Here is a 25,150-nt window from a genome sequence, read left to right on the forward strand (position 1 = left end):
TGCAGCTCATCCAGGATGGCACATCAATGCAAGCTGTGGCAAGAAGGTTTGCTGTGTCTGTCAGCGTAGTGTCAGGAGTATGAAGGCGCTACCAGGAGACAGATCAGTACATTAGGAGACATGGAGGAGGCCGTAGGAGGACAACAACCCAGCAGCAGGACCGCTACCTCCACCTTTGTGCAAGGAGGCGCACTGGCACAGTCCTGCAAAATGACCTCCAGCAGGCCACAAATGTGCATGTGTCTACTCAGTCAGAAACAGACTCCATGAGGGTGGCATGAGGGCCCAACCTCCACAGTTGGGGGTTGTGCTTACAGCCCAACACCGTGCACGATGTTTGGCATTTGCCAGAGAACACCAAGATTGGCAAATTCTCCACTGGCGCCCTGTGCTCTTCACAGATGAAAGCAGGCTCATACTGAGCATATGTGACAGAGTCTGGAGACGGCGACATGGAGAACGTTCTGCTGCCTGCAACATCCTCCAGTGTGACCAGTTTGGTGGTGGGTCAGTAATGGTGTGGGGTTGCATTTCTTTGGGGGGCTGCACAGTCCTCCATGTGCTTGTCAGAGCTGCCATTAGGTACCGAGGTGAGATCCTCAGACCTCTTGTGAGACCATATACTGGTGCGCTTGGCCCTGGGTTCCTCCTAATGCAAGACAATGTTAGACCTCATGTGTCTGGAGTGTCAGCAGTTCCTGCATGAGGAAGTAATTGATGCTATGGACTGGCCCGCCCGTTCCCCAGACCTGAATCTGAGCACATCTGGGACATCATGTCTCGCTCCATTCACATACGCCATGTTACACTACGACTGTCCGGGAGTTGGTGGATGCTTTAGTCCAGGTCTGGGAGGACACCCCTCAGGAGACCATCCACCACCTCATCAGGAGTATGCCCAGGCATGGTAGAGAGGTCATTCAGGCACGTGGAGGCCACACACACACTACTGGGCCTCATTTTGGCTTGTTTTAAGGACATTACATCAAAGTTGGATCAGCCTGTAATGTGGTTTTCCACTTTGATTTTGAGTGTGACTCCATATCCAGACCTCCATAGGTTGATAAATTTGATTTCCATTGATAATTTTTGTGTGATTTTATTGTCAGCACATTCAACTATGTAAAGACGAAAGTATTTCATACGATTAGTTCATTCATTCAGATCTAGGATGTGTTATCTTAGTGTTCCCTTTTTTTGAGCAGTGTACTTTGTTTAAAAAAAAAAAATATATATATATAGTTTTCTATGTTTTATTTGTGTTTAAAAAAGCTGCCACTAGATGTCTCCCTACTTGTCCAGAGCACATTCCCCCCCCCCCCCCCCATCTTTTGCACAGACTATGGACTCCTGTAGGCCTTGCAGAGGTCCAAACACAGGATATGGAGTCCGGAGTGCTGAGAGGGGTGTGTGCAGCCTTAGCCAATCATAGCTCATCTCCCACTGAACTGCCGTTTGCTGTTGGTTGCAGACTAAGGGAGGAAGTTCTCCCCTGTATGGCTTCAGATGATGTCACACCTGTTGGGTAACGCCCCTTCCCAGTTTGTGAATCTGACTGAGCAGAAAATACAGAGCAATATCAAGGTAGAAAACTAACAAATAATACAAATAAAGGCAGGGGGTGGTTTATTATAATGGGGGCAGTGAACTGGGAGGATTATAGAATGTATCAAGTTAAGAGAGGTTAAGAGAGGTACTCTTTAAATTACTAGAGTACCCCTTTAAGTAATACCTAAAATTGTATAGAGAATATAAGTGTGAAAAATAAAAACTCACCACCAACAATATCTTCTAGAGCAGGGAAATGAAGAGGACAGCTTTCAGTATCTGCCATGGTTCCACACTGATACAGCAAACTAGAAAACTGGAATATTTAATTTAAAATCTTCCAGAAAAGGCCAAAGTTCAGGCAACTGTGAAAGAATATAATTAATGATTAAAAACACAGGAGTTTGTTTTAATCTAGTTCACTAAAAAGAATACAAGAACAATTACAAGCATAGGTTATGAAGTCCATGCAGTCCAAAAATGTGACTAAAGTTATCATTTAACCGTTATGGACACAGCATATTTTGGCTTTTTGGACCAGACAATTGTATTCTTCCATCCATAACTTTTTATTTTTCCATCCACATATCCCATATGTACTCCAGCATCAGTGTGCATGAAGTGATCGCAGCTTCTGAGGTCACTTCATGTACAGGATGTAAATGTATGTGGGTTAAGTACCAGGTCATCAGGATGTACATTTACTTCCATTATCCTTAAAGGGGTACTCTGCTGCCCCAGCATTGGGTAAATTTTGTTCTGAACGCTTGCAGCTTGCATTGAGGGGGTGTGGTGAGACATCACGGGGGGGGGGGGGGGGGACCCAGTGGCGGGACCCCCGCGATCAGACATCTTATCCCCTATCCTTTGGATAGTGGATAAGATGTCTAGGGACAGAGTACCCCTTTATGGGGTTAGAGGAACCTGTCGGCACTTTCAGCCTACCTGAGCCCCAAGTCATTGGGGTGGTTCCTGGTGGCTTCTGCCCACCCCACTGGCCTTTACTGATATCCAAACAAGAAGAGATTCATTAACCAAGGCTGCCGGGAGTCATCCTGATGACTTATGATTTAGGCAGAATTAAAGTGATAATACTTTTTAAGGGTTCACACATACAGGATCCTGTGCAGATTTGATGCGCTGGATTTGTAACTGCAGATTAGAAGCTGTGTGCAGTCATTTAGTTTACATTGAAATCTGCAGCAGAAAATCCTGTGCATCAAATCTGCATACTTGTGAATGCACCCTAAAGGGATATTTCCATCTCATAGTTAAACTTGTAGGGCACAAAAAGTTTAAACATGTATCCCCTACCCCCCGCGATCTCCCGTACTGGGCCCCGGCAGCCCGTGGAAAGGGGGGCATGTCAACCACCGCACCAAGCATACAACTCTATGGCAGAGCTGTAGCGCAGCCCTCGGCAATCTCTGCCTCTGCCATAGCTCTGGCATGTTGTCATGGGAGATCGCGGGAGGGGGGGGGGGGGCAGCGGTCGGACCCCCTGTGATCTGAAACTTATCCCCTATCCTTTGGAAAGAGGATAAGTTTTTCAGGACTGGACTACTCCTTTAAATATATTTGCAGATACATTAATTTACCTCCTCCTGATATTCCTGCTCCTTTTTTTTTTCCCTAACCTAGAGAAAAAGCTGTCAACAAGGGGAGGAAAAGAGCAGGGATATCAGGAGACGGAGGCAAATATGGTAAATAGATGTATTTACAATAACATTAAGATTCACTTAACCTACAAGTATAACTATGTTAGTTGAGATGCGAATACCCATTTGAGTGAAGAGGGATGGGGGTGTTCAGGGTTACTTCCTGAAATGGATTCCATGTGGAAAAGCCATGCCACATGCAGATCCTTGGGATATTAAACTGCATAGGTCTGCTTTCACTGTTGACTGTGGCATCTAGAGGGTTAAACAAACAGAAGTGGAGTGATCGTCAATGCTGGCTGCAGACACCCAATGGGTATGGGTCAGTATTACTCACCTAATGTATGTAAAATGTCAGAAAGGGGTGAAAGACCTAAGAATTCTCATATGTAACGGCCCCATATAAATATATTGGACTGTGTTCACAGGCAGAAAACAGCTTGGTAAATGTATACATGTTTTCTATGGTTTTGGCTAATGTTTGCAGGCGAAGAAATAGCACTGTATATGGTGGCTTTTTTCTCCTCCATTTCCTATAGACTACGATGAGTTGCCCTTCTCTGCTTCTCCATTTGTCTATGGCCATCAACCCTTGGTTCAGACTACGGAATTTCCAAGCATAATTCCACTTGGAGATTCCTGTGCAGCAGAATCCCATTGCTGCCAATAGTATTCTGCTGCACAGTGCAAACTATGGGATTTTAGAAGTGCAGCATCTGCTGCTGAAATTCTGCTGCCGGAAGAATGACCGTGCTCGTTATTTTGGTGAAATTATTCATGCATGAAGTGATACAGGTCAGATTTGAAGAATTTGGCCGTGTCCTTAAAGGGGTACTCCGCCCTTAGACATCTTATCCCCTATCCAAAGGATAGGGGATAAGATGTCAGATCGCCAGGGTCCCGCTGCTGGGGAGCCCTGGGATCCCCGCTGCGGCACTGCGCTATCATTACAGCACAGAGCGAGTTCGCTCTGCACGTAATGACGCGCAATACAGGGGCCGGAGCATCGTTACGTCACGGCTCCGCCCCTCGGGACGTCACGGCCCCCTGCCATAGACTTACATTAAGGCGACGGGCCGCGATGTCACGAGGGGCGGAGCCATGACATCACGCGGCTCCGTCCCCCGTATCACCCGTCATTACGCACAGAGGGAACACGCTCTGTGCTGTAATGATAGCGCGGTGCCGCAGCGGGGATCCCCGGGGTCCCCAGCAGCGGGACCGCGGCGATCAGACATCTTATCCCCTATCCTTTGGATAGGGGATAAGATGTCTAGGGGCGGAGTACCCCTTTAAAGGGTTAATATAGTTGATAGAGTTTTCGTAAAGTAATTGGGTACAGTGATCCCTCAACTTACAATAGCCTCAACATATAATAGTTTCAACATACAATGATCTTTTATGGACCATTGTAACTTGAAACCAGACTCAACATACAATGTACAGACAGTCCAGATCTGTGAAATGTGTCACTGGCTGGAAGAACTGACCAATCAGAATGGGCATTTTACTGGTAAATCACCTGTATTACTGAAGTGCATGCACTGACTGGTGTCTGGTAGTGCCCCCTACAGTACAGGGAGGAACTACAAGTTCTGTACTACTCCTTACCTGTGCCAGGGTTAGCTGCTCCTTTGGACACCAAGTAAGGGCGGTTCCATTTGGGACACTGTGTGTACTGTATAGGACCCTGAAGAAGCTCCTGTCCTCTACATAAACCATTGTTTCCCAATCAGGGTGCCTCCAGCTGTTGCAAAACTATAACTCCCAGCATGCCCGGACAGCCAATGCTGGGAGTTGTAGTTTTGCAACAGCTGGAGGCACCCTGGTTGGGAAACACTGACACAGACAGTGATTTACAGCTCCCAGCAGATCTTTCCTACTTTTATATGTAAGGATTTGCTTTATCTGTATTAGTTATCTACTTATTTTTCTTTAATCCTCACCTTTTCCCTATTTTTGATGAAATTTTGGACCACTGGCACTTTGTATGGCACTGTTTATGCTGAACAGATGGAGCTGACATTATTAATGGCAGTCAGGGAGTTGTATATAAGATTAGGGCAGGGTTTTGCAACCAGGGTGCCTCCAGCTGCTGCAAAACTACAACTTTCAGCTTGCTCGGACAGCCAAAGGCATGCTGGGAGTTGTAGTTTTGCAGCAGCTGGAGGAGCCCTGGTTGGAAAACAACTTCCTGAAAGAGTGGTGACTATAACAGCCATAGTATGACAGAAAACCTATTGTCCGTCACGTGACACGGGTGTATCGCTCAGGACACACATTATAGCACAATGCTAAATACTGACCCTCTCTATGGGAGGTCCCGCACCAGATCACGGGCGCACCAAGGAACGCTTACGAGCCCCGCCCACACACGGTCATGTGACCGACACCAGCAAGTCCAGGTTGTTCCTGCGGCACACTCTGAGCCCCGCCCATACAAAGTCATGTGACCGACATAAACAAATCCCGTATCAGTTTCTGGTCATCCTGTAACTCACGTCTGAGCCCCGCCCACCTATGCAGTCATGTGACCTCTTCAAGCACGCAGTAGTGGTAAGAGACTCCATATTACCGGAGCCTTCTAACAGATGATAACCGAGAAACTGTCTCCTATACGGGACCTAGAAGCACATGTCAGGACTGGCGGGTAATGTCTGTTCGTAATACGGACTGCGGGGCTTGTGCTGGATATCGGATAGGGGTTTGGTGCGGTCTATAGCGCAGCGGTATATAGTAGACCTGTGGTAGATAGTGCGGGAGATTTATCTAGACATGTCCAGAGGGAAAGTTGCCCATAGCAACCAATCAGATCGCTTCTTTCTTTTTTCAGAAGCCTTTTCAAAAATGAAAGAAGCAATTTTTCCTCTGTACAGGTTTTGATAAATCTCCCGCACAGTCTCCTGTTGTGTGTTCTCCTTTTGTATATGTATCAGTTATGTATCATCAGGTGAGGTTAGCTAAAGGTTAAAAGCCCAGCATGTCCCCCATGTACTGGTGAACATCCACGTGGAAATATGGCGGTGCACCACCCTGCTGGTAGACTACACTTGGCAGATCTTTCTCTATCTGTGGCATAAAAGGGGCGCGTTTACTTTGTGCTACATTGTCCTATCTGTGGATAGGGGGTAAGTTTATGATCCCTGGGAGGTGATGTATCTTTATATGTTTTTTGGTTTTCACTTTTAAAAACTGACCACTAGGGGGTCTCCCTACATGTGCCAGCTCATTGAGTTCGGACTCATGCCGGCCTGGCATGAGTCCGAACTCTCAGTGCGGCCGGGACACTGAAAAGCACAGCGCAGCTCCCTGTCTTTCAATCAGACACCAGCGCCTCTGCACCCCCCCCCCCCCGTGATGACAAGCCCGTCCGCGTAGCACTCAACAGCTGATCTTAAAGACCATGGACGTGAATACACATTCAGAGAGGATGCACGTTCCCGCATCAGGACACGTATACACATCCTTGGTTGTCGCGGAAGGGTCTCAGCTGTAACACACAGCCGTGACACTGCCGGAACCGAAGTAAACTTAGGTCCCCGCAATTTTAACCTTTCCAGTCATGGTTGGAAGCAACTGCAAGTGGTTTGACAGACGGTGCCCCCTATGTATTTCCTGCAGCACCCCACAACGCGAACGCAGGGTGCTGAGTGTGAACCCCAGCAGGAGGGGGGCTGCCACACTACCAGGACCTAAATAAATTTCAGTCCTGGCAGTTTAACCCTTACAGCCATTGTTGGAAGCAAACGCGAGCTGTAAGGAGTTTGACAGAGGGAGGGTGATCCCTCTGTCTCTCTCCAGCAGCACCCCTCAATGATCACGGGGTGCTGCTGCTTACCTGGCCAGCCGGGGGTCTGAAAAAGACCCCAGGTCTGCCTCTGTAACTGTCTGCCAGAGGCACGTCCTGATGTGCTACCTGCCAGTGTAAAAGTGATAAGCAGCATATTACTACAATGCTTTGGAATACTCAGTATTCCAAAGCATAAAAAAAGTGTAAAAAATAAAACAAAAATACATTTACTAAATAAATAAAATAAAAATACACGTGTAGGGTCACGCAGAGTGCTTCTGCAGTGTATTACATGCTGCAGATGCTCTGCCAGCAGTCACAATTGCGAGCTGCCTGCTCCAGCAGGGTAGCTCTGTGTCTCTACTCAAAACAGCTGGTTTCCCACCGGCAGTCATGAGCGGACACACTGAGCTACCCAGCCGCAGCAGTGAGCTTGCTCCTGTGACTGCCGGCTGGGCATCCGCAGTGTGATGGTTTTTTTTTTAACAAAGGCCCCATTCATACTGCATTTCTGCAGTATGTTATAGGTATCCTTCAGCATCACGTCAAAAAAGTGATGCCGACCTATACTGTAACAGCCCCATTAATTTCTGATTGAGACTGCTACAATATACATTGGCATCACTCCAACAGACACCTCTAACATACTGTATGAATGGGGACTATCACCCCCTCCCCCAACAAAATAAACAAATCATTTTTTTCATGATTGTTTTAATTTTTTTTAACGCCTAATGATGGATATATGTCACAGACAGCTGTACGTCACTACTAGCCACCACTTATTTCTTTCTGAGACATAAATCTTGTGTAGAGATTAGAGATGAGCGAACTTACAGTAAATTCGATTCGTCACGAACTTCTCGGCTCAGCAGTTGATGACTTTTCCTGCATAAATTAGTTCAGCTTTCAGGTGCTCCGGTGGGCTGGAAAAGGTGGATACAGTCCTAGGAGAATCTTTCCTAGGAATGTATCCACCTTTTCCAGCCCACCGGAGCACCTGCAAGCTGAACTAATTTATGCAGGACAAGTCATCAACTGCCGAGCCGAGAAGTTTGTGACGAATCGAATTTACTGTAAGTTTGCTCATCTCTAATCTTGTGGTCCACATGGGGTCACTTGTAGGGGTGCGGTATTGTTCTGCCAGCTCTGATCCTTTGCAGGCATGGAGTGGGGTCTATACTACATATAATGATGTCCTGAAAGCCAAAGGGGGCTCCTCTCCTTCTGGGGTGCATTTCCTCCATTTCAGAAGCGATGTACCAAAATGATGTCCCACAAATAAAGCATTTGTGGAAAAAAAAAAAGCAAAGTTCTAATTTTTTCCACTGACTTTGAAATAATTCCAGCCACACAATAAGGGCTGAACGTACTTACTACTAACCTAGGGGAATACTTAAGGGGGTGTAGTTTACAAAATGGCGTCACTACTGGGGATGCGGTACTGCTCTGACAGCTACAATGCTTTGCAAGGTGAAGTGTGGCATATCATTTGTATAATGATATCCTGAAAGCCAAATGGCACTGCCCTCCTTTTTGGACCCACCATGAGACAAACAGCATAATAATATTTGGGATTCATTTCACAAGATATATTTAAAACATTTATCCCACAAATGATGCATATGGGGAAAAAATTAAATATTTTATGCTGACTTATGTTAATACCATCTACACAAAAAGGCCTCAAAAATGCACTACTAACACAAGTGAATATTTTAGGCGGTGTAATTTTCTAAAAGGGGGTCACTTGTGGGGGTGCGGTATGGATCTATATAATATAGCGCTGGGGGGGCAGACATGTAGCCTATATTTCTTGCCCCCCAGCGCATTTATGCCCCCCCCCCCCCCCCCCCGCAGCACATTAATAAAGATATGACCCCTGCTGGCACATTTATTTATATAGATAGATAGACAGACACACACATACATACCCCGCTGGGGGCATTAATAATGTGCCGACCGCAGTGCAGTAATAAAGATATGACCCCCAAAGCCCCCCCGAAACTCCGCCCCCCCCCCACACCCCACTGTCGCATTTGTAAATATATACCCCCTGCCAGCGCATTTCACATATTGCAGATAACGCTATATGTCTGCCCCCCCAGCACTTCTATATATGGCATAATATGAAAAATGTGCTGGGGGGGGGGGGGGTTTACATTATAAGGGCGCCGGCAGGGGGGGGGGGGTCATATCTTTATTAATGCGCTGTAGGTGGGGGGCTAGATATATAGGCTAAATGTCTGCCCCCCCTGTAGCGCTATATATCTTGCCCCCCACAGCGCTTTTAATATACATATGGCTCCCGCTGCCTCTCACAATGTTCATTTTAAAAACCCTGCAGAGAGCCCTGAATGGTTCCTTGGTACTCACCATTCAGGGCTCCCCGCGGGGGATTTAAAAATGAAAGTAAAAGCACACGATACATCGCAGGGGAGCGCAGCATGGGCACTGTCATGAACTTTTTTTTTTTATATGTTGTAGTACTGATGTTCTACAACATATTTCTAATATACTTAAATTTTTTTTATTTATTAAAACACCTTATTTTTATTTTGAAATCCAGCCACTAGGGGTCTCCCTCCTAGTGGCCGGATGCAGCCTGCTGTGACGTCACAGATGAATTTGGACCGATGCCGGCCGGGCATCGGTCCGAATTCAGTCAGGCTGCGCTCGCTCCCTGCCTGTCAATCAGACAGGAGGGAGCGAGCGCATCGAGCAAAGAGGATGCGCGCAGGCTCCCTGGCCTCACTCGCCGGCAGAGTTCGGAGTTGCGGAGTTCGGGGGAACAGAATGTCTTTTCAGGCGGAGGGAGGGAGGGGGTGGGTGGTGTTGCGCAGCGGGGTCTGGGGGTGATGGAGTTGCAGAGTTTGGGGGAGCCTTTTTCGGGCAGGATGAGGGTGGGGGGTGTTGCGCGGCGGGGTCTGGGGGAGCGGGATGTGTGGCAGCTGCGGCTGAGACTGTTTTCACCACAGGGGGCCTCCAGTTGTTTCCTCACTACAACTCCCAGCATGCCCTGACAGCCAATCGATGTCAGGGCAAGCTTGGAGTTGTAGTGGTGAAACAGCTGGAGGCACCCTGTATAGTTGAATTAAGGGCCCACAGCAGGCATCAGTGACATCACGCCTGCTGGGGAAGTCTGCCTGGTAGTGAGCACACTACCAGACAGACAAAAAAGCATTTTTAATATAGTAAAAATAAAATTAAAGGCAGGGAGAGGGTTAGGGATAGATGGGTAATAGGCAGGGACAGAAAAAAAAAGGGGATGGTTGGAGCTACCCTCTAATAACTTCTGATCGCATGGGGTTTCAGAAGTGAGACCCAGTGGGATCAATCCCTCAGCCCTTGTACTACAACCCCCATCATGGAACAGTCTGTTCCATGATGGGCGTAGTAGTACAAACACTAATGTAGCCTACCCAGCCACTGGCAGACTCCCGCTGCCAGGGAATTACTACTACCATCATGGAAACAAGTCTGTTCCATGATAGGAGTAGTAGTAGTCCCGGCTGTGGGCGTCTCTAGGCAGAGGTGTAAAACAGCTGTACATGACGGATGTCATAACGGGTCTTTACGGATGAATATGCCCTTTATTTTGATGGACATTATTCAGCCGTTAACTCCCGTTATTTCATTTGTTATTATACATCCGTTTTTACACAGAACATTACACTGATGTTTAATAACGGATGAATACTCATAGTGTGAAAGGAGCCTAAGTTTCATAAACTATTTGCTTAGTAAGTATATATGCAAAATGTTAAAATAGCAAAAACATTTTTACATTTCGTGATTTTTTGCATTGAAAAAAATAAAATAAAAATCAGCTTACAATTACTATGTACATAAAGTACAACTAGTGACAAAAATTTCAGAATTATTATGATTGGCAAAACATTACCAGAGTTATTTTTTAATAAAGTCAGACATCCCTGGCATGCCAGGCCTTCCCATCTCTAGTATACATTATAAACAGAGACCATGATGAAGGTAGGAACAGTCAGACTTCTAGGATATACGCTCTTGATCTCTTCGTATACTGATCTACAGTGGGGGAGAGAGGCCTGTAATTTTCATCATAGGTATACCTCAACTATGAGAGACATAATGAGAAAGTCGGTCCCGGCGCTAATCAACGGCCGGGACCCGCGGCTAATACCACACATCGCCGATCGCGGCGATGTGCGGTATTAACCCTTTAGAAGCGGCGGTCAAAGCTGACCGCCGCTTCTAAAGTGAAACTGAAAGTGACCCGGCTGCTCAGTCGGGCTGTTCGGGACCGCCGCGGTGAAATCGCGGCGTCCCGAACAGCTGATCGGACACCGGGAGGGCCCTTACCTGCCTCCCTGGTGTCTGATCGGTGAATGACTGCTCCGTGCCTGAGATCCAGGCAGGAGCAGTCAAGCGCCGATAATGCTGATCACAGGCGTGTTAATACACGCCAGTGATCAGCATGAGAGATCAGTGTGTGCAGTGTTATAGGTCCCTATGGGACCTATAACACTGCAAAAAAAATTTAAAAAAAAAAGTGTTAATAAAAGTCATTTAACCCCTTCCCTAATAAAAGTTTGAATCACCCCCCTTTTCCCATAAAAAAAATAAAACAGTGTAAAAAAAATAAACATATGTGGTATCACCGCGTGCGTAAATGTCCGAGCTATAAAAATATATCATTAATTAAACCGTACGGTCAATGGCGTACGCGCAAAAAAAATTCCAAAGTCCAAAAAAGCGTATTTTGGTCACTTTTTATACCATTAAAAAATGAATAAAAAGTGATCAAAAAGTCCGATCAAAACAAAAATCATACCGATAAAATCTTCAGATCACGGCGCAAAAAATGAGTCCTCTTACCGCCCCGTATGTGGAAAAATAAAAAAGTTATAGAGGTCAGAAGATGACATTTTTAAACGTATAAATTTTCCTGCATGTAGTTATGATTTTTTCCAGAAGTGCGACAAAATCAAACCTATATAAGTAGGGTATCATTTTAACCGCATGGACCTACAGAATAATGATAAGGTGTAATTTTTACCGAAATATGCACTGCGTAGAAATGGAAGCCCCCAAAATTACAAAATGGCGTTTTTTTTCGATTTTGTCGCACAATGATTTTTTTTTTCCGTTTCGCCGTGCATTTTTGGGTAAAATGACTAATGTCACTGCAAAGTAGAATTGGCGATGCAAAAAATAAGCCATAATATGGATTTTTAGGTGGAAAATTGAAAGGGTTATGATTTTTAAAAGGTAAGGAGGAAAAAACGAAAGTGCATAAACGGAAAAACCCCGAGTCCTTAAGGGGTTAAGACTGTCAGGGATGTCATGGACTTTAAGGAGGTTGAACAGCCTAGATCTATCCAGGATGAGATGTTTGGTGGTCTGAGACCTGCTAAAAAATGTATGTTTACTATTCATTAAAATTTAATTTTGGATGAATGGCGTGATCCTGGAAGGAAATTGCAAGTTTCTAGAGATGAGCGAACTTACAGTAAATTCGATTTGTCACAAACTTCTCGGCTCAGCAGTTGATGACTTTTCCTGCATAAATTAGTTCAGCTTTCCGGTGCTCCGGTGGGCTGGAAAAGGTGGATACAGTCCTAGGAGACTCTTTCCTAGGAATATATCCACCTTTTCCAGCCCACTGGAGCACCTGAAGGCTGAACTAATTTACGCAGGAAAAGTCATCAACTGCCGAGCCGAGAAGTTCGTGACTAATCAAATTTACTGTAAGTTCGCTCATCTCTACAAGTTTCCAAAGAGATTAAAAACAGATTGCCTTTTGATGAAAAATATACAGATCTGTGGAGTGACATTCCTAAGGTGGATGTTCAGCTGTCTGAAATAGTCAAGAAGATAGCCCTCCCCTTTAAGGATTCTTCTCAGCTGAAAGATCCCATGGATCGCAAAATGGACTTTCTTACGTAAAACTTGGCAGGCCTCAACCGCAATCTTAAATCTTAATATTGCTGCTACTAATGGGCTCTTTTTTTTTTTTTTATTTGGCTTTCCCAACTAGAAGAACATCTTGAGAATAGAACCCCTGGAGAAGATTTATTAGCTTCTATTCCTATGCTAAAACTTGCTTCTGGTTTTCTGGCGGACGCCTAAGCCAATTCAGTCAGAATGGCCGAAAAATCCACTGCTTTATCCAGTTCTTCTAGAAGGGCTTTATGGTTAAAGTTTTGGAAAGGAGATTCAGCTTCAAAATCTAAGCTTTGCTCTATTCCTTGTATGGGTAAATCTGTGTTTGGGCCTGTCCTGGATGATATCCTGGAAAAGGCTGCTGATAAAGTTTTTCCGGAAGAAAAATAAAAAAAAACCTGTTAAGAATATTTTTTGTCCCTAGGGGAATAGCTACAGAGGTAAAGGAAAGTCAGGTAGATGGATCTTATCCCAAAGGGGGAAAAGGGAAGGCTTTCCTCCTTAACCCCAGTCAAAGCGCCAAGAAACAATGACGCTTGTTCGGTGGGAGGAAGACTCAGTCATTTTGTTCCTCAATGGGAGTCTATAACATCAAATTCCTGGATCATAAATTTTCTAAGATTTGGATACAAGATAGTTTTCCTCCCTACCGCCTCAAAAGTTTCTAGTCTCAAGCCAAACCCCCCCCCTTCTCCAGAAGAGAATGTTGGAAGGGGTGAAGAATTTGCTTCAGTAGGGAGCCATTACCCAAGTTCCCTTTTCAGAAAAACATCAGGGTCATTACTCATCCCTCTTCCTAGTCCCAAAACCCAACGGGCCTTTCAGGACTATAATAAATCTGAAGTTCCTCAACAAATTCATATTATACAAGAGATTCAAAATGGAATCAATAAAAACTATGATTCCCATGATATCACTCAATGCTGTTAGGATACCCTGGATTTAAAAGACTCCTGTTACCATGTACCAATCCACCCAGACCATCAACAGTATCTACGGTTTGCTGTCAAGGTGGGAGATCAAGTTTTCCATTATCAGTTTGTGGCCCTTAATTTCGGCATCTCATCTGCCCCGAGACTGTTCACAAAAATAATGGTGCAGGTGGTAGCTCATCTCAGACTACAGAATATAATTCTAGTTCCTTACCTGGACGACCTTCTGTTAACAGCATATTCAAAACAACTTCTTCTGTCCCATTTGAATCAGGTGATCCAGTGCCTTCAGAATCTGGGATGGATTGTCAACCTCGAAAAATCAGACTTTCATCCAAACCACAGGAAAAATTTTCTAGGGATGCTGCTGGACTCAATGAAGAAATCTACTTTTCTTCCCCCAGAGAAGATAACAGTCAAAAATAAATCAGAAATCAAAACTGGTATCTGTAAGGGAAGCCATGTCAGTATTGGGCACAATGACATCCACGATTCCTGCAGTCAGGTTGTCTCTGTTCCATTCATGACAGTTTCAACTTCAGACTCTCTCAGTACGGAACAGATATCAACCAACGCTGGACAAGACGTTCACGCTAACACCTGGTGTAGTGAAGTCCCTAAATTGGTGGCTAAATGCGACAAACCTAAAGAAGGGGTACCCTTGTGTCCCAGATCCTGTTCTAGTAACTATGGATGCAAGTGCCTCAGGTTGGGGTGCTCATGTTCTAGGATCCTACTTCCAGGGTCGCTGACCTCCTCCTCTAAAACAGTTCTCCTCAAATTACACGGAACTGAGAGCAGTGTGGGAGACACTTCAGGCGGCCAAGAATCTTCTCTTCAATCAGGATCTCAAAATCTGTTCAGACAATTCTACCACAGTCGCTTTCCTAAGATATCTTTCCTAAGATGCACAAGGCTTTTCAAGCTAGTGCTGCCAGTATCCTTGCCTGGTCGGAAGGAAATGTTTTCTCCATAATGGCGGTCCACCTGAAAGGCTCCAAAAATCACTTAACTGACTTCTTGAGTTGGAAAACTCTGGATCCGAGGGAGCGGTCTCTAAATCCGTCCCCTTAACAACTTCTTGTGCTGAAATGCGGTCAGCTATGTATAGACCTGTTTGCCTCCCACCGGAATGCAAAGGTTACTCGTTTTTTCTCACTAAATCCAAGGGACAGTCCTCAAGCAGTGGATGTGTTAACACAAGACTGGAATTTTCCTCTGGCATATGACTTCCCTCCATTCCCATTGATAGCAAGGACTCTTACAAAGATTCAAGACAGCAACCTAAAGGTGATTTTTGTAGCCCCATACTGGCCGAAGAAAGGGTGGTTCTGTCTCCTACAGAGCTTAGCCATAGAACCTCTTTTTCCTCTACTTCTAGTGAAGGACTTGCTGAGCCAGGGTCCAGTAATCTATCAAGGTCTAGAGCAGTGGTCTCCAACCTGCTGACCTCCCAGATGTTGCAAAACTACAACTCCCAGCATGCCCAAACAGCCACTGCAACCTGTGGACCTCCAGATGTTGCAAAACTACAACTCCCAGCATGCCCAGACAGCTGTTGGCTGTCCGGGCATGCTGGGAGTTGTAGTTTTGCAACATCTGGAGGTCCGCAGGTTGAAGACCACTAGTCTAGAGAATCTTCATCTCCCTGTTGAAGTAGGAAACCTTCCACTTCCAAGATTTACTTAACAATTGGGAGAAAATTTTTATCCTGGAGTAAGGAGGTGAAACCAGATCCCTCTAAACCTAATTATCCACAGATCTTGGACTTTTTGCAAGAAGGATTCGAGAAGGGTCTACTATCTCTTAGCACTTTGAAAGTTAAGGTTGCAGCCCTGGGGGCTTACTTTGATCATCAAATAGCAGACCATCGGTGGATAAAACGTTTTTTTTTGTTTTTTTTAAAGTATCTAGATTAAAAACTAAAATCCCAATCTGGGTCAACTGGGTGCTCTCAGCCCTTATTACTCAACCCTTTGAACCTCTACATCAATGTTCATTAAAATTCATCACTGTCAAGATGGCCGTTCTCATTGCAATAACATGTGCACGGAGAATTGGAGAAATTCAAGCCCTGTCAATAAATGAACCATACTTGTCTATTTCTGATGATAGGGTAACTCTTTCCTCCTGAAAGTAGTGATAGATTTTCATAGATCTCAAGAAATCATCCTTCCATCTTTTTGTAACAACCCAAAAAAAATCCTCAGGAAGAAAAAATTTACTTGGTAGATGTTAAAAGGTGCCTTCTTCACTATGTAGAGGTCACTAATTCTTGGAGAAAAGATTCAAATTTACTCTTACAGTTCCAAGGTCCTAACAAGGATAAAAACTAATCTAAAAGTTCTACAGCCCGTTGGGTTAGATGTGCTATTGCTGAAGCCTATAAATGTAGAGGCGAGCAAGTCCCTGTTGGTCTTAAAGCCCACTCAACCAGATCAGTGTCAACCTTTTGGGCAGAAAGATCCGCCTCTATAGACCAAATTTGTAAAGCTATTTGGTCCAATCCTAATACCTTTTTCAGACGCTATAGACTTTATTTGCCTGATTCTCATTATTTGGCCTTTGGCAGAAAAGTTCTGCTGGCCGTTGCCGCCCCCCCCCCCCCAACAATGTTTATTTGGTATTTCTCATGTGGGCTGTCATGGTGGATGAAGTGTAAAGATAGAATTATTTACTTACCGATAATTCGGTTTTCTTGAGTCCACCATGACAGCCCCATTATAACTCTCCCTTTTGGTGTTTTTTTTTTTTTTTTTTTTCTTTTCTCTTGGTGTTACTTTTTCCTGGTGTCCTGTATTAATTTGTAAAACACTAGGGAAGGTTCTGGGGGAGGGGTTTTTAACCTCGGTTTCCTGTTCCTATTAGGTCCTATGGGACTGTCATCGTGGACTCAAGAAAACCAAATTATCGGTAAGTAAATAATTCTATCTTTCTGGCTCTACTTACTACTTTAAGAGTCTCCTCTTTCCTCCACTTGTTACCTGTTTTAATGGCACCTGTTTGAACTTATCATTATAAAAGACACCTGTCCACAACCTTAAAAAGTCACACTCCAAACTCCACTATTGCCAAGACCAAAGAGCTGTCGAAGGACACCAGAAACAAAATTGTAGACCTGCACCAGGCTGGGAAGACTGAATCTGCAATAGGCAAGCAGCTTGGGTTGAAGAAATCAACTGTGGGAGCAATTATTAGAAAATGGAAGACATACAAGACCACTGATAATCTCCATTGATCTGGGGCTCCACACAAGAGCTCACCCCGTGGTGTCAAAATGATGAAAATGATCACAAGAACGGTGAGCACAAATCCCAGAACCACAAGGGGGACCTAGTGAATGACCTGCCGAGAGCTGGGACCAAAGTAATAAAGGCTATCATCAGAAACACACTACGCCTTCAGGGACTCAAATCATGCAATGCCAGACATGTCCCCCTGCTTAAGCCAGTACATGTCCGGGCCCGTCTTAAGTTTGCTAGAGAGCATTTGGATGATCCAGAAGAGGATTGGGGAAATGTCATATGGTCAGATGAAACCAAAGCAGAACTTTTTGGTAACAACTCAACTCGTCGTGTTTGGAGGAGAAAGAATGCTGAGTTGCATGCAAAGAACACCATACCTAATGTGAAGCATAGGGGTGGAAACATCATGGTATGGGGCTGTTTTTCTGCCAAGGGACCAGGACGACTGATCCGTGTAAAGGAATGAAAGAATGGGGCCATGTATCGTGAGATTTTGAGTGAAAACCTCCTTCCATCACCAAGGGCATTGCAGATGAAACGTGGCTGGGTCTTTCAGCATGACAATGGTCCCAAACACGCCTCTTGGGCAATGAAGGAGTGGCTTCGTAAGAAGCATTTCAAGGTCCTGGAGTGTCCTAGCCAGTTTCCAGATCTCGACCCCATGAAAAACTTTTGGAGGGAGTTGAAAGTCCATGTTGCCCAGCAACAGCCCCAAAACATCACTGCTCTAGAAGAGATCTGCATGGAGGAATTGGCCAAAATACCAGCAACAGTGTGTGAAAACCTTGCGAAGACTTACAGAAAACGTTTGACCTCTGTCATTGCCAACATGACAGAGGTCAAACGTCAAAGAGGTCAACAGGACAGGGTATATAACAAAGTACTGAGATGAACTTTTGTTTTTGACAAAATACTTACTTATTTTCCACCATAATTTGCAAATTCTTTAAAAATCAGACAATAGGATGTTATGGATTTTTTTTTTATGTCTCTCCAGGGATGTGGAATTCCTATCGCCCGACGCCCGGGATATGCAGTTCCGGGCGCCGTGCAGGTGAATTTTTGGCTTAAAGCAAACAGGGCCGTACCTTACACGCGCGGTGGCGCTCAGCAGTCTGTGTGGAGTGGGCTCCGGACTTGTGCCTGCTCCATACTCTGCAGCCACCAGCTATTCTCAGTAGCCGCGGCTGGCTATTAACCCTTTAGATTGCTACTGTCCATGCTGACAGCGGCGACTAAAGGGAAATGTGAATTCTCCCTGGTGGGCTAGTGGGGTGGATTGCCACCCCCTCGCAGCGCTATTGCCGGGGGGGGGGGGGGGGGATCAACTATAGAGGTAGCCGGAGGGCTTACCTCTGCTTCCCTGGTGTCTGTGGCTCTGTCATTGATAGAGCCTAGTCCAGTCAGGCTCCATCAATGGAGGGCAGAGCACACAGATCAATGGAGTTCAATAGAACTCTGTTGATCTGTATAAGGAATAATGATGATGATAATGATGATGATTGATTAATGATTCCTCCTAAAAGTCTAATAAAGTGTAAAAAAGTTTTTAATGAAAGTTTACAAGAAAAACATTAACCCCTTCCATCTTAAAATGGGGCAATGTAAAAACATGTAAACATAATAAAAATAGACATATTTAGTATCGCTGCGTGCGTAATTGTATGAACTATTAAAATATAGCATATAGCCCATACAATAAATGTAAATAAAATACCAAACCACAGAATTACAATTTTTAAAAATTAGCCCTCTGGTATGCGGAGGAAAAAAAAAAAAAAAGGTGCAGGGGTCAAAAATGGCAATTAAATGTCGAAAAAGTTCCGAATTTTTTTTTTAATTAGTAAAACATGAAGGAAACTATACAAATCTGGTATTGCTGTAATCAGGCTGGCCTAAAGTATCAAGATAACATGTTATCTCAACCACAAGGTAAATGGCGTAGAAAAGAAAAACACAAAATTTGCTAAATTATCTTTTACTATTTCACTTCACCGATTTTTGTTTTTGTTTTTTTGTTCTGAGAATGTTATTGAATAATAAAAAGGTATGATTTATAGTAGTTAGTTATGGCTATTATAGGGCGAGGAGGAAAAAATGAGTGTAAAAGCGAAAATTGGCCCAGACAAGTGGATCGTCGTGAGGGACAAGTAGATTTTGCTCCGTTTTTAGCAGGGCTGTGGAGTCGGTAGATAAATGTTCAGACTCCGGAGTTTTCTGTGCTTCCGACTCCCCAACTCCTCTGTATTAATATGTGAATGTATTTTATACATTCCTTGAAGGAAAGAAAGGCAACATACATGTCATTACCACAGGACTACTGGCTGGGAAGTCTACTGTACTGAACAGTTTGTGTGCTGATCTGCTGCTGAAGATAGGGCAGTGGGAGGATCCAGGAAGGGGCATTTATTATGAAACATGATTTCCCTAGTAGAATCCCATAGTCAAGTTTAAAGGGGTACTCTGCCCCTAGACATCTTATCCTCTATCCAAAGGATAGGGGATAAGATGTCAGATTGCCGGGGTCCCGCTACTGGGGACCCCGGAGATCGCCGCGGTGGCACCGCGCTTTCATTACTACAGAGTTCGCTCTGTGCGTAATGATGGGTGATACAGGGGACGGAGCAGCGTGACGTCATGGCTCCACCCCTCGTGACATCACGGCCCGCTCCCTTAAAGAAGAAGTATCATGGACCAAGTCACAATTTTTTTTAATATCATGTGAAAGTGTCAGAATGGTGAGCTGATGCAATCTGCTCCTCATGTATCTCACCCTCTCCCTTCTCCTGCAATCCCCTTTGAAAGATCGGTACTTCCTGGTCCATGGAGGTCCCTGACTTCCTGTCTCCCATAATGCCTTTCAGTTCATCATAGAAGTAGCCCAGCCTAGACCAGTGCTTCCTAACCAGGGTGCCTCCAGCTGTTGTGAAACTACAACTCCCAGCATGCCTGGGAGTTTTGGTTTTGCAATAGCTGAAGGCACCCTGGTTGGGATACACTGACCTAGACACTGATCACTTTCCTAACAGCAGGTTCAGTGTTTCCCCTCCCCCTGCTTCTATTCTCAGGACATTGTTCTTTCAGACTGACCTGCTGTCAGATTGTAATCAGTGCAGGGGAAAGCAGGGATCTCCCCCTCCCCCTCTGCTTCTTCTCGGGACATTGTTCTTGCTCTTATAAACACTGAGCTGGCTGTCAGATGCTTCCCTGCTGAGGAGATGAAGACGCTTGCTCAGCTCACTGGGGCTTCTATGATTGGCTGAAGCTGCACATGGGAGGTGCCCTTGCTGTGCACAGAGCTGGCTAAGCTGCAGAACTATGGGAAATTGTGACATCACGGCCCCCAGCATAATGCAGCTCAATGGGGGGTCGCAAGTCATCAGAACAGGGAGCTGCTGAACTTCCTCTCTGAACGAAGAAGCTAGAAAAACAGGTTTTATATACAAGATGGGTGAAGTCAGTGATTTACAAAGTGATATAACTTTTGCTTCTGCATTTAAAACACAATACTTTTTCTACATGGGACTTCTCCTTTAATGCAAGTCTATGGCAGGGGGTGTGACGACCCCCACGCCCCTTCCCATAGACTTGTATTGAGGGGGCGGGCTGTGACATCATGAGGGGCGGAGCCGTGATGTAACGATGCTCCGGCCCGTTACATCACGTCATTACGCACAGAGCGAACTCGCTCTGTGCAGTAATGAGCGCGCGGTGCCGCAGCGGTGATCCCAGGGGTCCCCAGCAGCGGGACCCGGCGATCTGACATCTTATCACCTTTCCAAAAGGATAGGGGATAAGATGTCAGATCGTCGGGGTCCCGCTGCTGCGGCACCGCGCTGTCATTACTGCACAGAGCGAGTTTGCTCTGTGCGTAATGATGGGCGATACAGGGGCCGGAGCATCGTTACGTCATGGCTCTCCACCTCGTGATGTCTAGGGGCGGAGTACCCCTTTAAGCTAACTATCGAGTTTACAAGTTTTTATAGCCTTAGCTGAATGGTAACAGTTTTTCCAATAGTTTACAGCTTCAGTCTTGAACTATTGACCCTCCATTCCCTTCACTTATACAACTGTCTAGTCCTGCAAAAAACATATTTCCTTAATCTCTTATCAGTGAGAGGCTAGGTTACCCATGGGTTCCCTGTAACAGCAGAACACAACACTATGGAAAGTATAAGTATTGACGCTCCTAATTGTGCGTTGTGTGCCATATAGTGAAGCACATGAAAAGCATGCTTCTTCACGGTCACTTAACGTGTTCGTTTTGCGGTTACATGAGAAACTACATGCACTGGTCTTTATTCTTACAGAGAATTCATTAATTATAACTTTTTGTGAATTGGGACATTTAAACTAGCTTTTTTTTATTCCAATCTAAATTTGGCACGAGTCGGAGTTGGTGCATTGTTTGCCGACTCCGACTCCGGGTACCCCAAATTTCGTCCGACTCCACAGCACTGGTTTTTAGTCCCGTGGACAAGTAGTTTTTTATTACATTTCCACACCCCTGCTCTCGTAGTTGAGGTATACCTATGATGAAAATTACAGGCCTCTCTCATCTTTTTAAGTGGGAGCACAATTAATGGCTGACTAAATGCTTTATTGCCCCACTGTAAATAGAGTTGGGCTGTTCATACATGACTTGTTGTCGGTAAAAAGAAGCCTAGTTTGGTAGAACTGTGTATACTGTGATCAGCCTAATCATATATTTATTTTTGTAGAACCTCTTATTATGTCACCAGAAATGCATTAATCGTGATAACCAGTGAACTGTGTATCCAGCTATAGAAATGTAAACCTTCTCGCAGGTTTTATCCTACCTATATCCTATTTTGTAAAATGTTATCATTTTGTTCTCTGCCTAGGATGATAGATGTGGTCCTCTGAAACCCCAAGAATGGATCATCCAAATCTAGAGTGTGAGCTGGCCATTAGCTCAGCTGAAGGCAATGAGGAGTATCCTGACGGCCAGGAGCTCATCACTGATTCAGAACATAGACCAGAAAGTGGGAACTTCCCCACCACAAATGAGACCTGCTCCAGTGATGACAGGTAAAATGTTGTTAGGCTAGGTTCACGTTGCCCTTTGCATCCGACCTGTTCAGGGTCCGTTCTTCTTTTTTTTTTTTTTCTTCTTGAGCCGAATAGACCCTGAAACGGGTCAGATGCAAACGGCTACTGCAGGGTCCCAACGAACCACAATCACTTGTATAGGGTCTGTCAGTGATCCGGTAATTTTACAAGCGTTTAGCGGAGAAACAAATTGTGCTTGCATAATTTTTTTTCTCTGCTAAACTTGACGGAACTGCTGACTGAACTCCACCTAACAGAGCCCAATGGCGATTTGAATGAACCCTTACTGTTTAACAATTTCTCTCACTGAACAGAATGCACCTTTGTATTTGAAAATACCTTCAGTCCCTAGCAATTCATACATCAAACTTTGCCTTGTTGCATCAAAGAAATTGAGGGCTAGTCAGTTATTTCTCTTACCTTACCCGAAATTGACAGATTTTCACTGAATTTTTACCATGACCTACAAATAATTGTTGGTAGTGAGCAGCTTAAAGGGGTGTTCCAGGATTTTTGTTTGACTGTGCTACAGGGGCTGTAAAGTTAGTGTAGTTCATAATACAGTGTCTGTATCTGTGTTTTGATGGTGATCTCGCAATTCTGTGATTTCTGCCCCAATGTTTTTTAACAGCATGATGAGTGACGTCTCAGGTTGCAGTGCAGTCCGAGACATTGTCACTAGTCAATTAACCCCTTAACGACAATGGACGTAAATGTACGTCATGGTGACGTGGTACTTAGCGCACCATGACGTACATTTACGCGCCGACATGATCGCGAGCGGAGCGGTGCTCACGTCATGCCCGGCAGGTCCCGGCTGATATCAGCAACCAGGGACCCGCCGGTAATGGCGGACATCCGCGATTGCGCAGATGTCCGCCATTAACCCCTCCGATGCCGTGATCAATACAGATTGCGGCATTGCGGTAGTTTGAATGGATGATTGGATCACCTGCAGCACTGCTGCGGGAATCCGATCATCCAGCATGGCGGCCGGAGGTCCCCTCACCTGGCTCCGGCCGTCTCCCGGGGTCTTCTGCTCTGGTCTGAGATCGAGCAGGCCAGAGCAGAAGATCACCGATAATACTGAGCAGTGCTGTGTCCTATACATAGCACTGCACAGTATTAACAATCAACTGTAAAAAGTGTAAAAAGTGTAAAAAAAAAAAAAAAAAAAAAAAAAAAAAAAAAAAAAAAAAGTTCTGCTCGGCTGTGACTGGGCAGGTGAGTATATATAGAGTTTTCATTTAAGCACAGTCCAAGCCTAAAGAACCTTAAATATTTTTTTTTTTTTTTTTTTTTTTTTTTTTTTTACAAATGGCACCTGTCTTCTACTAGTACCATTTACACACCACCACTCTTTATCAGAGCTCCATTCTTTTCTTTTTTTTTTTTTTTTTTTTTTTTTTTTTTTTCGGAGCAAATGATGACCACCACAGTGATGTGATGTCAATAGTAGTGAAAGAACACCTTTAATGTAATATATACATAATTTTTTGAAGGTCTTTTGCATTAGCCATCATATCTGGTGACTTCAGTCAAACATTGATCCGGGTATTTATTCTATTTGCCAAGAAGGAATTTTTGCCCCATCTCATGGATATTTTGCCTAGCGCTGGATCAACACTAGGCCGAAATGGATATGTCTGTGTACTCTCATTTGTTGTGTTTGCTGTATATGTCCTCATAGATATCCTCCCTTATTCTCACACAATCCTAGCCTTTCAACAAATGTCACATTTTAAGCATATTCTTTTGAAATCGTAAAACATTTTTTTCTTTTAATAGCTTGTTCCAGGATCCAAGAACATATTCACCCACTAGGACTAGAAGAATACGAAGCGATAAGGAACAGACATCCAGTTTCATGAACATTACTTCAGATGACTCTTCCGACTATTTACCCATGGGCCAAAAAATTGCAGATTATTTAAAAAAGCCTAGTCGTAAGTGGAGGAAGATTAAAAAAAAGCGAAAAAGAGTAAAGAAGTACTTCACCACAAGCAAAGGATCACTAAAAGGATTTACTAAAAGAAAATTTTATTCCATTTCCTCGGAGGAGAGAAGGCGCCGACTGATTGACCAAGGAATACAATTTCACTTTACACCATTGAAGCATCTGCCGTTCAAGTTGTATTTTGAATATGAGGTAAAGCACTGTCTCGGCACAAGATATCCCTTAATGGTCTATTCACACGTACAGTATTCTGCGCAGATTTGATGCGCAGTATTTTCTGCTGCAGATCTCAATGTAAACTCAATGACTGAACACAGCTTCAAATCTGCACAGAATACTATACGTGTAAATAGACCCTAAATAGGCAGCCATTCAATACATGGTCATGTCTAATCTACCTTGAAGCAATTGCTTATTTTAGCAGCTCTCTGTTTTGGCTCATCCTAAACAGGATAACCCCTATATGATATTCAAACATACACTGTGTAGAGGCTGAGCACTCAAAAACTGTTGGGTTATCCAAGAAGAGAAAAACAGAGAAACTTTCTTCCAAAAACTGCACCACACCTGTCCTCAGGTTGTGTGTAGTATTACAGATTGGCTCCATTCACTTTAGTGGAACTGAGCTGCAATACCACATACAACCTGAGGACATGTGGTGATGTTTTTTTTTTTTCTAAGAAATTAGCTCTGTTTTTCATTCCATCATAATTGCATCACCACCTTATCACTTGAGAATCTTTTCAGGCATAGCACAATCTAGGAAGAGAGATTATATATACATAGTGCTGACCACCTTCTGTGTAAAACTGGAAAGTTTATTCAGTTATACTCAAGCGCTTTTTAATCTTATGCTTGGATCACAAATTTAAAGGAAATCTGCCATCAAGGTCAACTGCACTAACCGGTCATTACAGACAGGTAGTGCTCTACAGGGTTAAACTAGTCCGCATAGATCTTTTTCTCCACATCCAAACAGGCAGTACATCGAAACAGTGTATCTACAAACATACAATATTATC

The 25,150-nt window shown here is 44.4% G+C and overlaps 2 protein-coding genes across 9 annotated transcripts in view; one reads left to right on the forward strand and one right to left on the reverse strand.

The window, feature by feature from the left end:
• Nucleotides 1–25,150, reverse strand: part of C2H11orf54 (chromosome 2 C11orf54 homolog) — a 101,330-nt gene that overhangs the window by 30,657 nt on the left and 45,523 nt on the right. For 2 of the 5 annotated variants that reach the window (XM_056556457.1, XM_056556453.1), the window contains exons 1-2: nucleotides 5,513–5,648; nucleotides 1,777–1,913 (exon numbers count right to left, since the gene is read on the reverse strand). In XM_056556457.1, the coding sequence (XP_056412432.1) occupies nucleotides 1,777–1,834 (58 nt within the window). In that variant the 5' untranslated portion in view covers nucleotides 1,835–1,913; nucleotides 5,513–5,648. Of the gene's footprint in view, nucleotides 1–1,776; nucleotides 1,914–3,328; nucleotides 3,462–5,512; nucleotides 5,649–5,781; nucleotides 5,893–25,150 lie in introns of those variants that run through there. The other 3 variants (XM_056556454.1, XM_056556455.1, XM_056556456.1) reach the window with 3 other exon arrangements.
• Nucleotides 5,633–25,150, forward strand: part of TAF1D (TATA-box binding protein associated factor, RNA polymerase I subunit D) — a 36,891-nt gene continuing 17,373 nt past the window's right edge. Inside the window, exons 1-4 of one of the 4 annotated variants that reach the window (XM_056556460.1) lie at nucleotides 5,880–5,935; nucleotides 6,157–6,334; nucleotides 21,964–22,150; nucleotides 23,960–24,320. In XM_056556460.1, the coding sequence (XP_056412435.1) occupies nucleotides 21,972–22,150; nucleotides 23,960–24,320 (540 nt within the window). In that variant the 5' untranslated portion in view covers nucleotides 5,880–5,935; nucleotides 6,157–6,334; nucleotides 21,964–21,971. Of the gene's footprint in view, nucleotides 5,857–5,879; nucleotides 5,936–6,145; nucleotides 6,335–21,963; nucleotides 22,151–23,959; nucleotides 24,321–25,150 lie in introns of those variants that run through there. The other 3 variants (XM_056556459.1, XM_056556458.1, XM_056556461.1) reach the window with 3 other exon arrangements.

This window comes from Hyla sarda, chromosome 2 (genome assembly GCF_029499605.1).
Source record: "Hyla sarda isolate aHylSar1 chromosome 2, aHylSar1.hap1, whole genome shotgun sequence".
NCBI lineage: Eukaryota > Metazoa > Chordata > Amphibia > Anura > Hylidae > Hyla > Hyla sarda.